Source organism: Epinephelus moara, chromosome 20, assembly GCF_006386435.1.
Source record: "Epinephelus moara isolate mb chromosome 20, YSFRI_EMoa_1.0, whole genome shotgun sequence".
Taxonomy (NCBI): domain Eukaryota; kingdom Metazoa; phylum Chordata; class Actinopteri; order Perciformes; family Serranidae; genus Epinephelus; species Epinephelus moara.
In genome coordinates this window covers 18,010,493-18,022,796 of record NC_065525.1, presented here as the reverse complement: position 1 = coordinate 18,022,796, position 12,304 = coordinate 18,010,493, and the positions used below count along the sequence as shown (strand labels likewise).

Sequence of the window (12,304 nt, the reverse complement as noted above, 5' to 3'; positions counted from 1 at the left end):
GCTCTCTTCTGCCATGGCGAATTGAGTAAACTCTCATTACGTCTTCGCGCGGCACATTTAAGGGCGAGGAGAGGGGCTCATTTGATTGGTGTGATGTGTGTAAAACCCACTCCACGCCTTCTCTCCTCCCTCTTTCCGACTTGCGCAGGTAGGAGGGACGGAGGTGGGAAAGAGGAGAAGCTGTGCCAGCGCGCACGGTGTGCCAAACTTGCAAAATCTGCCTGGCCACACCCAGTTGGCGAAGTGCAGGTGCGCTGCGCCTCCGCCTTGCCCGCCCGGTCTGCGAAACTAGAGGCCTGAGCTTCAATGCAACCTCCACTGTCCATTTTGGGCATGTTGCTTTTTACTGGACAAAAAATGTGGAAAAGTATTAATATTTCAGTGGACATGGTCTTCTTAGATATAGCTGGTGGTTCAACTCAGTGTTTAACTCAGTGTTGGGGGAGGCAGTAGCTCAGTCCATAGGGACTTGGGGCCGGAATCGAAGGGTCACTGGTTCAAGTCCCCATCCGGACCAAATATGGAGCGTGGACTGGTAGCTGGAGAAGTGCCAGTTTGCATCCTGGGCCCTGACAAGGCACAGAACCCCCAACTGCTCAGGGCGCCTGTCCACAGGCAGCCTCCTCGCCATGACATCTCTCCATTTCATGCATGTGTAGGTCCTGTTTGTGCATGTGTGTATTTCAGGCCTGTGTGTATGTGACAGCAGAGTGAAAAAATGGAATTTCCCCTCAGGGATTAATGAAATATATCTTAACACCTGATTTTAAAGCTGGAGTGTGGAACTTCTATCTCCCCCCTCTGGCAGTGGGAGTAATTACACAAACAATGTCGATGCAGGCTCGTGACATCTCCCTGCAGGTGAGCTCACTCCATCTTTCCTGCCCCCCGGAGCGCTCTCTTCAAGTCTTTTTTGTTTTTACTTACCGTCTTTTTACTTTAATTCTTCCTCTGAACACCAAGTTTCTTTTTCATCAGAAAACTTTCTTGGACGCTTCTTAAAATTGTCCACGGTAGCTTTCGTCATACCCTTAGCTCCTGCTTTGTCGCTATGGTCTCTCTCCCCTTCTTTCCCCTTTTAGCTCTGGCTGGTTGATGTAAAACATCACTTTCGGTGCACCAGAGCAGTAAAGCTACAGAAACTGGACGCCACAACGCTGGTATACTGCGGAATACAGAGAGCTTTCCCTGGCAGCAATGGGCTTAATCAGCATTATATAAACTCGTTTGGCAGGGGCCTGAATGTAACAGACGTTCATTTATATGTAAAAGCCCCGCAATCCAGCTTTAAATAGTGATACATGTGTTTCTCAGGAACACGGATACAATATGTAAGATGACAAGCAATAACAAGAAAAAGTTCCACTTACTGATGGGATGCAAGAAAAGTTATGACAGCTTTGGTAGGGAGAGAAACTAAGAGTGAATTTTAACTTTGGCAGTAATGGAAAGTCTGTAGCGCGAAGCTATGGTGCTGCCCACTGACAGGCGCCTGGCAGCAGAGCATCAAGGAGAGACTCCTGACAGGCTCTCAACAGATACCTCCCCAACAGAGCACAGACGACACAAACGACTGCGGGTGCTTTTGATGCTTCGCTGATACTGTTGTAGAACCTTCATACAATGAAAGTTGACAAGGACGCAGACAGCAAAGAAGAGCCAAAAAAGCACCTGACCAAAAAGGGAAAAAAAAAAAATGCTCACCAAAAACTACAGTGTGGAAACAAGGACATAAAGCTCCTGACTGATTATGCTCTTATTTCAATTGACATCTGAACAGAGCTAAACACTTAAATGCTAGAGGATAAATGCCACTCTCCATTCCCTGTCACGGTGACATGAAAACAGTGGCTTGTTTTTCATGTCATATCATGTCTTGCCTGAGGATGAAGGAACAGTATTCACAGAGAGATGAGGAGGTGGATACAGTGACGGGGTGTTTGATTTTCTATGTTGAATTATACATTAGCCAAAGTCTCTCAGACCAGACGTTTCAGAAAGACAAATGAGCCCAATATCCATAGCAATTACTGGCACGTCGGAGTCTGTGCGTTTACAGCGATGCCCTGTGTGCTCTGAGGGGGAACCGGTTAGTCACACTAACACTCTCACTAGATTCAAATCAAGTGAAACTCACATGACATGAAAAATGTCCTTGCGCACCGCTTACAATCCTGTGTTTTGCTCTGCAGCCATATGACTAAAACTTATGACAGGTACTTTGGTCAACATATTGCTTACTCCGAACGAGATAACACAGCAATAACCAGCCTGACGTGAATACAAATTGAGACAAAATAGATGGCTTTGGACAAAGTGAGCGCAACAGCACCGGCCTGACTGAACATTTAATAATTACTTTGATATGATCGCACTAATGCAGCCAATGGCAGATTAAAAAACATCAGCAGAATGTAATCTGACACATTCAACCTGACCTGAATATGAACACCAGTGTGCCTGCATGTCCTACTATTTAAATTCAAGTTGCTTGAAAACTTACTGAATGAAATATGAATCCAAAAGTGCAACGAACATGAAAACCGCACTCTGGAGCTACCGAACAGGGAAAAAGATCTTAGGGTCATTCCTCACCAGGAATACAACATACTGAGAAATGACATGCTCAAGGCTATTAAAATTTAATTAAGTCACAATTTCCAAATATCACACTTTCCCCATAGATAACAAGCAGTGTGTCTGCAAGATCCAGCAGCACAGAGAGGCACTTGCTTAGACAGGATACAAGATAATGTAAGCACATTAAAGTAAGGACACAGCGAGAAAAGGTGACGAGACACTACGTGGCTTCTTTTTAAATGTGAAAACAGTGTGTCATGTGTGGGACGGTGCTCTTTGCGAAGTGTCTGATCAAATCTGCATGATGACAAGGGGAAACGCTGGCATGAAAGACAAGAAGAGAGATACTAACATCAGCTCTATTAATGGTTTTAAATCCCCGTAGTCATCTCGCAGTCAGTTTTACAAGTGGGAATAACATGAACGAGAATAATCTTTAGTGATATGATGGAATTCTGGATTATGAGATCGATTCCTGTTGAGAGTTCATGTGTCTTACGCTTTTCATCCTCATAAAGAGGGATAGTCTGAGTTAACCCCCGCTGCAGTCATTACAGTCATATTGACTGGCACTGATGTTGCCCTCTAGAGGATAAAAGGACAAAGATCATGAAGTTAAAGCATCCCGCGTTATTAAAGAGCGATTGACGGTGAGGTAAAGGTTAATGCTGGTGTTACTGGTTTTTCCTTACACTCATATACACAACCTTTTGCAGTAGAGGTGCTAAAATACAAGGGCAAATTGATATGCCGCCTCACACAAAAATAACTTGCATGGCCATATGGTGGCCTGAGCAACAAGGCTTAAGGTGAACACCATGTTTAGACTAAACAAAAAATTACTCAAAACAAATCTCATCTTTATCTAGGATCTTAAAAGGTGCCTCAAAATAAAAATAAAAATAAAAGTAAAGTATGGGAGGAGAAAAGCAGATGTGTGCATGGTGCTAATAAAAAGCAAAATAAATCAGATAAAAAATGACCATGAGAAGTTAAAGCAATGAAAAGGGTATTTGAAAAGCTAAAGGAAAACGCTGTGAAAACCAAAAAGTGAAAATGCGACTTGGAGCTGCTGAACTACAGACAACTTTAAAAGGTGTTGAAGTGGCAAAGAAACTGAGAGAAAGCTGAATTATTTTCGAAGTAAAACGACATACACAATATACTTTAACAGCTGGCTGCGGGTCGCACGGGCCACCACTGATTTATACCGAGGAAGGTAAGCGCGAGGCAGATGTTGTGTGTGTGCATGTGTGTATGGTTGAGTGAATACACCCATGAGTCTATGGGAGTTGGGGTAGATGGGTGTGTGTGTGCGAGAAGGAGAGGGCGAGTGTGCACATACATGGGTGTGTGTATTAATTGGTTGGCAGTTTGAGACTTGGGTCTGGCAGGAGTGATAAAACAGGACCATTAAAACTCTGCATTTAAATCCAACACCCATGCCTCTCCATAAAGTTGCCATTACTAATTAAGGCGTGACTTTCTTCTCTTCTCCCTCCTCCTCTCAATCACACCGTTTAATGGCCGACACTTTCCTTCACTCTGTCACATGGCTTTGCAAGTTTTCCATTAGGCCAGTGGAAAGGTTCCTCGTGTCACTGACAAAGATCCAGATGACATTTAAGAAACTCACCAAGTCTTCTTTTTCGTCTCGTGTAATCCATTTGAAATAACAGTCATCACTCTTAAGAGGGTTTATTTGAAGTTAATTGAAGAAAAACACTGAGGCAGAGCGAGCTGTAGTAGTGGAAAGGTTCAGTCAGAGTGCAGGTTTAGTAACTTGCCTACTCATCCTAACGACTCAACAATCCCCTCATTTACCGGCCTGCTGTTCATACATACAAATGCAGTTGTTTCCATCCCCTTGGGAAAGGCACAGTGTACTCCTAACCCGTCTCTTCCTGTTTCTAATGCTGTTTATGTTCCGCCCTACCTGCAGCCATTCTCCCTAATTCCTTCACACGATGGGAAAGAAAGGGGCCAACACGGAGAGAACAAGGCTTCTCTTTCTTATTTTCTCGCCAAAAGGTAACTCTCAGACCGCGCTTGTGTGCTATCTGATATTTACACCCTCTTGTTTCTTTATAACAAGCGCTGCTAAACAAATACTTTCCCAGAGGAGCAGCCCACCTTTGACCATGCAATCACAGCTTGGCACAGAACACAGAAGAAAAGAGCTGCGAATCCACGCTATCTGCTCTTTAACAAATGAGTGCCTAGGCTTGTGCGGATTTATGTGAGCCCTGGGCTTATGCTGTTGTGGGCCGGTCACGGTAAATCTGCTATTTTTGTCAAGGTGTGAAATGTATTCCGCTGTTAAATCACACACAGGGGCCTTACTAAGACAGCGCGGCGTACACAGATGCACACATTCCCGCACACTATCTTGATTTGCTGCATGACTTTTATATGCTTCATTAAACTGTTTCTACTAGTACAAACCCACTTTGATGGCCTCATGAGTAGCTGGCTAAGGAGGTGAGGTAGGGAATCAGAGGGAGATGGATTTCCACATGACCGTGATTCATCAGAAGAAATAATCAACTAAACACTTTTCTGGATATTTTGGATGAGAAATGCCACGAGGTAGAGAGATCAGAAATACTCGTAAAATAAAGGCCTCCAGTGCATCCTTCTCTACACTCCTGATCCATTCCTTTCCTCCTCCTTATTCTGTCTCCTCTTCCTTGTTTTGACATCTGTGTCCATGCAGTCTTCGTCCTTAGATCAAGCCATGAACTCTGATTAAGAGACCAAAACCTGTAGTTTGCTGGTGCATCTGTATATTTTATCAGTCTCTCCTTTATCTTCCATTTTGAAAAGGCAGATTCCTCATCTGAGGGAACACTTCCACTGTCCAGCTGGGAAAGCTGCAGACAGCTATCAGCCTGTGTCACCCTGCAAAGAGCCAGATTTTACTTCAGGAGTTGGTGGAGACCAAAACAGAGCTACGAGGAGAGAGAATATTGGACATGGATTCATCAGGTCACTAGAAATGGGACTCTTCTTGAATGCTGATTGTGTAAATAGGTTGTTCGCTGACAATTTCACCTGACGACCTTCCTCTTTCTCTGTCTCGATAAGCATGAGAACAACATTAGAATTACACTGTGCACACTATAATGACTGGTGTAATTCCAAAAGGAGCATGTATGCATGTATTTGCCAGATGACGTTACATCGCCCTGTGGCAAAAGTTGATGCAGTTACAGCTACTTTTGCAAAGGATTGCGCATGTCTCTTTTCCAAGACATCTGAATTAAGCCACCCACTTTGCCAATCCAGTCATCTCACTGACATGAATGACAAGCATGCATTTCTAGTGTGAATACAGCCTACCACCTGGCTCAAACCATCTAGCGCCAGGAGCCCATTCTCCACATTGGCACCAGATTAACCAGTAGGATTCACCAGTCCAGCGACGAGGACATAACAACAGCGTGCCTCTCTGCTTTTATTAACTCGTATCTCAACAAGTCTGTTTGTCCTATCCACAGGCTCTCCAAATTAAGTTTAATTTGTTTGCCACTGGGATGTGGCCGTCACGGGCTGTAATTTATTAGTCACACTTGCACATCATCAGCAGAATATTCATAACACACCCACATCAACAACCCACAACATCCCACAGCAACAGTATAGTACTTGGGAGACCTGCCACTAACGCGACATTTCACACAGCCAGTGTGAAAACACTGCCATAGGTAGTTACCAGCTGACTGTGCCAATTCGCCATTATCAAACTGGAGTGGAGGCCCAAGTGTCAGTATGGCATGGCTGTAAAGTAGATGAATGCGTCTCTCTCTCTCTTACACACACACTCGCAGTCCTCCGCCTACATCTCTTCGGGTTCACATGTGATCCTCTTGGCACCTCAGAGCTATCAGTTCAGCATGGTGCTCCGCACATCACCCTGTCAACTCCTCTCTTAAAACTGGCATCTAAAAGCAGCCACTCTGAGCTGAATAACACTGAACAGGCTGAATGTTTGAGACACAAGAGAAACACAGACGAGAGTACAGCAGGCCTGGAAACTGTGGCCGAGGTTAAGGAGTGGTGAAGTGATGAATGGCTTGTGGAAACATGGTAAAGAAAAAAAAAGGAAGCAGTTAAATATATAAAAACCCAGGAAGAAAGTCACAAGAACTAATAGGAAGACAGAAATATAGGTAGAGGAAAGAAGCCAGAGGCGCTAAGACAGAGTTTGCCGGGGATGAAGCTAAACCTTCAGGGTGCAAAAATGACACTGAAGTTTTGTAAAAGAAGAGAGCAACTCTAGCAGTACTGCTGCTGCTCTGCTGATGATGATGGTCACCATGATGACTATAACCCAGGGCTTGTTAAGACATTAATTCCACACGCACACACACACATACACCAGTGATCTCTTTTTTTTTTCATCTGCCCTCCCACTCAAAGCACAGGCTCACACGAGGCGTGTGGGCTCTCGTTTGAAACTTCATCTCGAAATTAAGCCCCACTCATCTCTGAGCTTTGCCTGAGGTGCAGAACTGCACTACTGAGAGAGAAATGGTGCAGAGGAGAGTCGAAGCGATCGGGGAGGGAAAACGGAAAGTTAGAGACGAAGTACAGAACAAAGATACAGAGAGAGGAAAAACCAATGAGAAAGTGCCGTGGGAGAGTAAGATGGAGGAGGAGAGCGGTGACAGATGGAGGAATAGAAAGAGGATAGAAGAAAAAATAGTTGCTCTAAACCCTTTGGTAGAAAAAGCCAGTGCTGCAACAAGGAGGGCATTCACTGCATGCAATTTTGATGAGTATAATACAGCAAAGTAGGGAATGGAGATCTTTCCACTTCAAATGCTTCTTTTCATTTCTCACCACTTAGCCACCACTCTGACAGTGTTAAACACAGGGTACAAGCAAACACTAAATGCAAATTGTCCTGCCAAAGGTGAAAGCTGTCTCAAGACAGGTGGAAGTATTTTCGTATGCTAAAAGTCAGCTGGAATGAAACGACTGGGAGGGAAAAGAGCTGTAGACAGAGATGCAGAGTAGAGGAAGTGAGCTCACATGATTAGATGGGTCCACTTACCCCAACTTCCACGTGATCTGAGCCCTTGTCATCCTGCTTGTGGAGGATCTCAAAGTAGTATCGTCTGGACGAGATTAGGCTGAGGGAAGAGAGAGCTACTGTTAGATGTTTGACGCTGTTGAAGAAAATAGAATCTATCTTCTATTATAAGCCACAGCAGCTCCTTCAACCTTAGAGTATTTTTCATTCTGACATTCTGACTGTTACTGTGTGGGCATCTTCCAGAAATACAACCGAGAGCAACTTCGGGTCACCTAAAACTAAAGTTATAAAAGGGTTTAATGAGACTGCGGCGACGGAAGGTAAACAGTTTAACTTTAAAAGCACAGTCATAAAAACATATGTCAACTGGACCTGAGAATAGACAGGTTAATCAGCCTGGAATATAAATCCACGCCACGGGCGAGATGGCGAAAAAAGACAGCGGTGAGCCAGGATATTATCAGCCCCGGGTCCTGAATAAAACACTCCTTCTGCGACGCTGAGGAAGAAAATCGATGCTCCACATAAATCAACATTTTACTCTTATGCAGGCTCCAGTATTTCTCTGGATCTACTGGTTAGACTGAGTAGAGATCTGATTTGAAGTTTTACTGCGCATGTTGTTCCCTGCACTGATGAAACACACACACCAGGCGACAATGCTTTATTCTTATCAGAAACACATCTCGGATAATAGGCCAGCATCTGCTGCTGAATGAGAGACACCAGAGCACTGCTCCACACATCATTAGCTCTCAAAACACACACACACACACACACACACACACACACGTACAGAAACACACTGCTGGGCAGTACATAAAATCATGTTGCTGCTTGTAATCATGTACAGTACTCTTTTACAGTGTATTAATACTCTGTTTGTTAAAGCATGTGGCTTAAGTGCATTGAAAAGATATTATTAGAAGGATAAAAAGGCACTGTCTTGGAAAATCGAATTCCTACAAACAAGATCGTGCTGATTCTGTTGCTGCAGCCCGGTAATTTGTGAGACATTTGCTACTCTGAACTTTGGAGTCATTTGGCTCCTCCATATTCATGTGCTCTGATTCAATAAGATATGTGGTGCTTTACTCTTTTTTTCCCCTTACTGTTATTTTTCTGTCTTTGCTTCTGTTTCCTTCTCTCTCTCTCTCTCTCTCTGTGTGATGGTCCCCTTCCTCTCTCCTGTCTCCTGTTTGTCTCCTGACACAAACACAAGCTCATCCTCTTTGATGGAGTCTGTGTTTTGAATTGAAAATAGCCCCACGAATACAGGAGATAACATGAAACCAGGACAAGCCGAGCAAACAGAGAAACTTTCGTAGCATGAGTATGTGCATGTATATGAGTTTCAAATCATTTAATCTTTTAGTCTTTACGATGACAGAAGTGACAAATGCCTATTAAACAAGTTCTTAGAGGTCAAGGTGACATTTTAAAGAAATACTTTACCCACAAAATGTCCATTTGTATATGCCATTTTACCTTGACCTCGTGAAAACACCTTTGTTTGCCTCCACAGAGAGCTGTGAACATACTGATTTATTGATTGAGTGGGACCAGGTTTAACAACAGAAAGACTACCAATATATCTCAAGGCAATAGGGAATGGGCACAGTGACGTCACCATGGACGTCGCCGCCATGTTGATGGCTACGGACAGCAGTAAACAAATGCAGTAGTTGAGTCACATCGAGTGGAGAAAGCGAGGGAAAAGATGTTAAGATGCCAGAAAGGAAATACATTGAACCACGACGCCAGGGACCGGTATATGGAAAAAATGAATGCTATAAATGGTTTGGACCTAACCTTGGACCAAAACGTCTTGAAAACGAACCCCGTTTTTGGTTTGGGGGTTCCCAGTCTAGACCGATTCACGTCTCCATAAACGTTCAAATCAAACATGTAATGTACTCACCTCATAGGCACAGATGTTAGGAAGGTGTAAGGGGGGTTGCCGTGTGTTTGTATATCCGTTATTGTTCAATAAACATGCATTTTTATCTCGGATGTCTGAAATTTTCTTCACCCCTTCTTCGTCCTGCAATGAATGAGTGCACCGGCTTTCTACTGCGCCACAGCGCCACTACAGTGGTTGGGAGGTGTATTGCACATTGGTAGTAAGAGGCTTACATCCGAGATAAAAATGCATGTCACAGGACCATTTGTGAACGACCATTGTCTCCAACGACCACCGTTGCAGCAGCAAACTACGTCCAATTGTGTTCGATTCAACTGCCTTGAGATAACTATGACCTGGATAAATGAGAATATCCACAGGCACTACCAATGTATCCTTTTACAAACTCACGCAACTGATGCAGTATTATCCAAGTCTTATTTATCCAGTCGCATGTTCAGTACTGCCCCAAATGTGCATTTTCACTAAACCTCGCTAAAACTATTTAAAACTGATCTGAAAGTGAAACTTATACATGTTTGCTTCAAAGCCAGACACCAATACAAAGGTCTTTTAGTGAAACTGCATGTGTATGTGAAGGACTGAGCATTCATTCATTCATTCATTTCTGTAACGCTTATCCTGTTGGGGGTCGCAGAGGGGCTGAAGCCTATCCCAGCTGACATTGGGCGAGAGGCAGGGTACACCCTGGACAGGTCGCCAGACTATCGCAGGGCTGACAGATAGAGACAGACAACCATTCATGCTTGCTTTCACTCCTACGGCCAATTTAGAGCCACCAATTAACCTAACCTGCATGTCTTTGGACTGTGGTGGGAAGAAAACCCAGGGAGAACATGCAGACTCCACACTGAAGGGCTCCCTCACCCTAGGGTTCCCCACCCTGGATTGGAACCTGGAACCTTCTTGCTGTGAGGCGACAATGCTAACCACTGCACTTGAGACTTGGTTTATGCTGCCCAAGTTGTGTGAAAACGGGTGTTTTGATATAGTTTTACTGTTGGTAAATGCGGTCCCCAGTCAATCAATTGCCACCATTTTCTGTGGAGGCATGTAAGAAAAACAAACCACCTGTCAGGAATTCAAGGTAACCCAGCATGACTAATTCAATATACAACTGGTCATTTTGTGGGTTAAGTATTCCTTTAAAGTTGCTTGTTTTGTAAAGAGACAAGGGGAAATAGCGCCACATTTCAGAAGCCAAATTGTTTGTCCTGGTCTTTCACGATAAAGACTGCCAAGTTACAGTTATAGCATGGACTTCTTTGGCAGTGTATGTGCGTTTCTGTTCCTGATGCAGCTGACCAAGTTGAAGGGAAGGACAAAGGCTGAAGAGGGTGGGGGTCACGTGTTGCTCCGTGCACAAACGCCACGGCATCATCCGGCTGCCCAGCGTTCTGTAACCAATAAATCATTGCAGGTGCAGGAGAGCGGTGACAGTGTTCTAAGGTCACTCTCTCATGAATAGGGAACATCTCTGTGTGCAGCTGCTGAAACGGCATTCAGCGAACTTAAGTGCCACTTTCAGCTCCTGGCACCCTGGTTGCCCTTTCCCATATGATTCAAACATAACGCTATCCCAGTGTTTGAGCTGAGCCATAGGCCTACTTAAAAAAAGGAAAATAAAATGTCATTTTGCATTCACCTCAGACAAAACACAGTCAAAAGACTCATTAGATTAGATGAGATCAGATGAAACTTTAATGAATATAATGAATATGTGGGGAAATCGAGCAATCAGAATCATCTCAACCAGAGAACTGAGGGCAAGATTTCATCTGTAATAAAATATAAAGTAATGTGTCCAATGGAAATATCACTGTCAGACAAAACACAGCTGGCTCACAAAAAGAGGGATTTAGGGTTTAACCAGACAATAGAGAATAAAAGTCAAGGACTTGCGTGTACTTTCTCAGGCATTATTTCTTCATATTCAAGCACTCAAAGCAAATAATTCATTTTCAAATATAACTTGTTATTAAACAAATAAATTATGTGATATATATCTCTATTTTTAATGAGGGGTTACTTATCACATTCTTTTTAGCCATAACTGTATAAAATCCTCACCAAAACATTTCAATGGCATGGGAGCTAGGCTGCTTATACTACTATGATGCACCACTTCCTCACACTTTGAAAGTTCTAATCCAGAGAATTTTCAGAGCAAGAGCGTCAACATAACCATAGAAATGCACTACTAGACCCATAAGAATTGTCAAGTCATTAGAAAAAGGAGTACACATAATAAAGACAAGGAAAATCATCTCTGAAGTACTGTAGAATCATCCGAAAGTAGCGCAAGGAAATGATGCCAGCTGGAACTGGAGTTTTTACTTTTAGTTTTCGGCTGAGCTGTTACAACTGTGCACCGCTGAAGAGGGAGGAAGAGAAATTACATTGACAAGCTGGCTCATTAAGTTAAGTCATGTTAAGTTTAGCCATGCCAACATACACTCACCGGCCAGTTTATAAGGTACACCTTTTCAACTGCTCACTAACGCAAACACAACCATCTCTAGGGTTTACAGAGGATGGTCTGAAAAAGAGAAAATATCCAGTGAGCAGCAGTTCTCTGGGTGAAAATGTCTTGTTGATACCAGCGGTCAGAGGAGAATGGCCAGACTGGTTCAAGATGATAGAAAGGCAAAACATCCTGACAACCAAGGTCTGCAGAAGACCATCTCTGAACAAACAACACCTCAAACCTTGAAGTAGATGGGCTACAGCAGCAGAAGACCACACCAGGTGCCACTCCT

At 43.6% G+C, this 12,304-nt stretch overlaps 1 protein-coding gene across 1 annotated transcript in view; it reads right to left on the bottom strand.

Moving 5' to 3' along the window:
- b4galnt4a (beta-1,4-N-acetyl-galactosaminyl transferase 4a) overlaps window positions 1-12,304 on the bottom strand; it is a 179,517-nt gene that overhangs the window by 19,331 nt on the left and 147,882 nt on the right. The window contains exon 8 of the mRNA XM_050073770.1: window positions 7,640-7,718. Within this exon, the coding sequence (XP_049929727.1) occupies window positions 7,640-7,718 (79 nt within the window). The remainder of the gene's footprint in view (window positions 1-7,639; window positions 7,719-12,304) is intronic.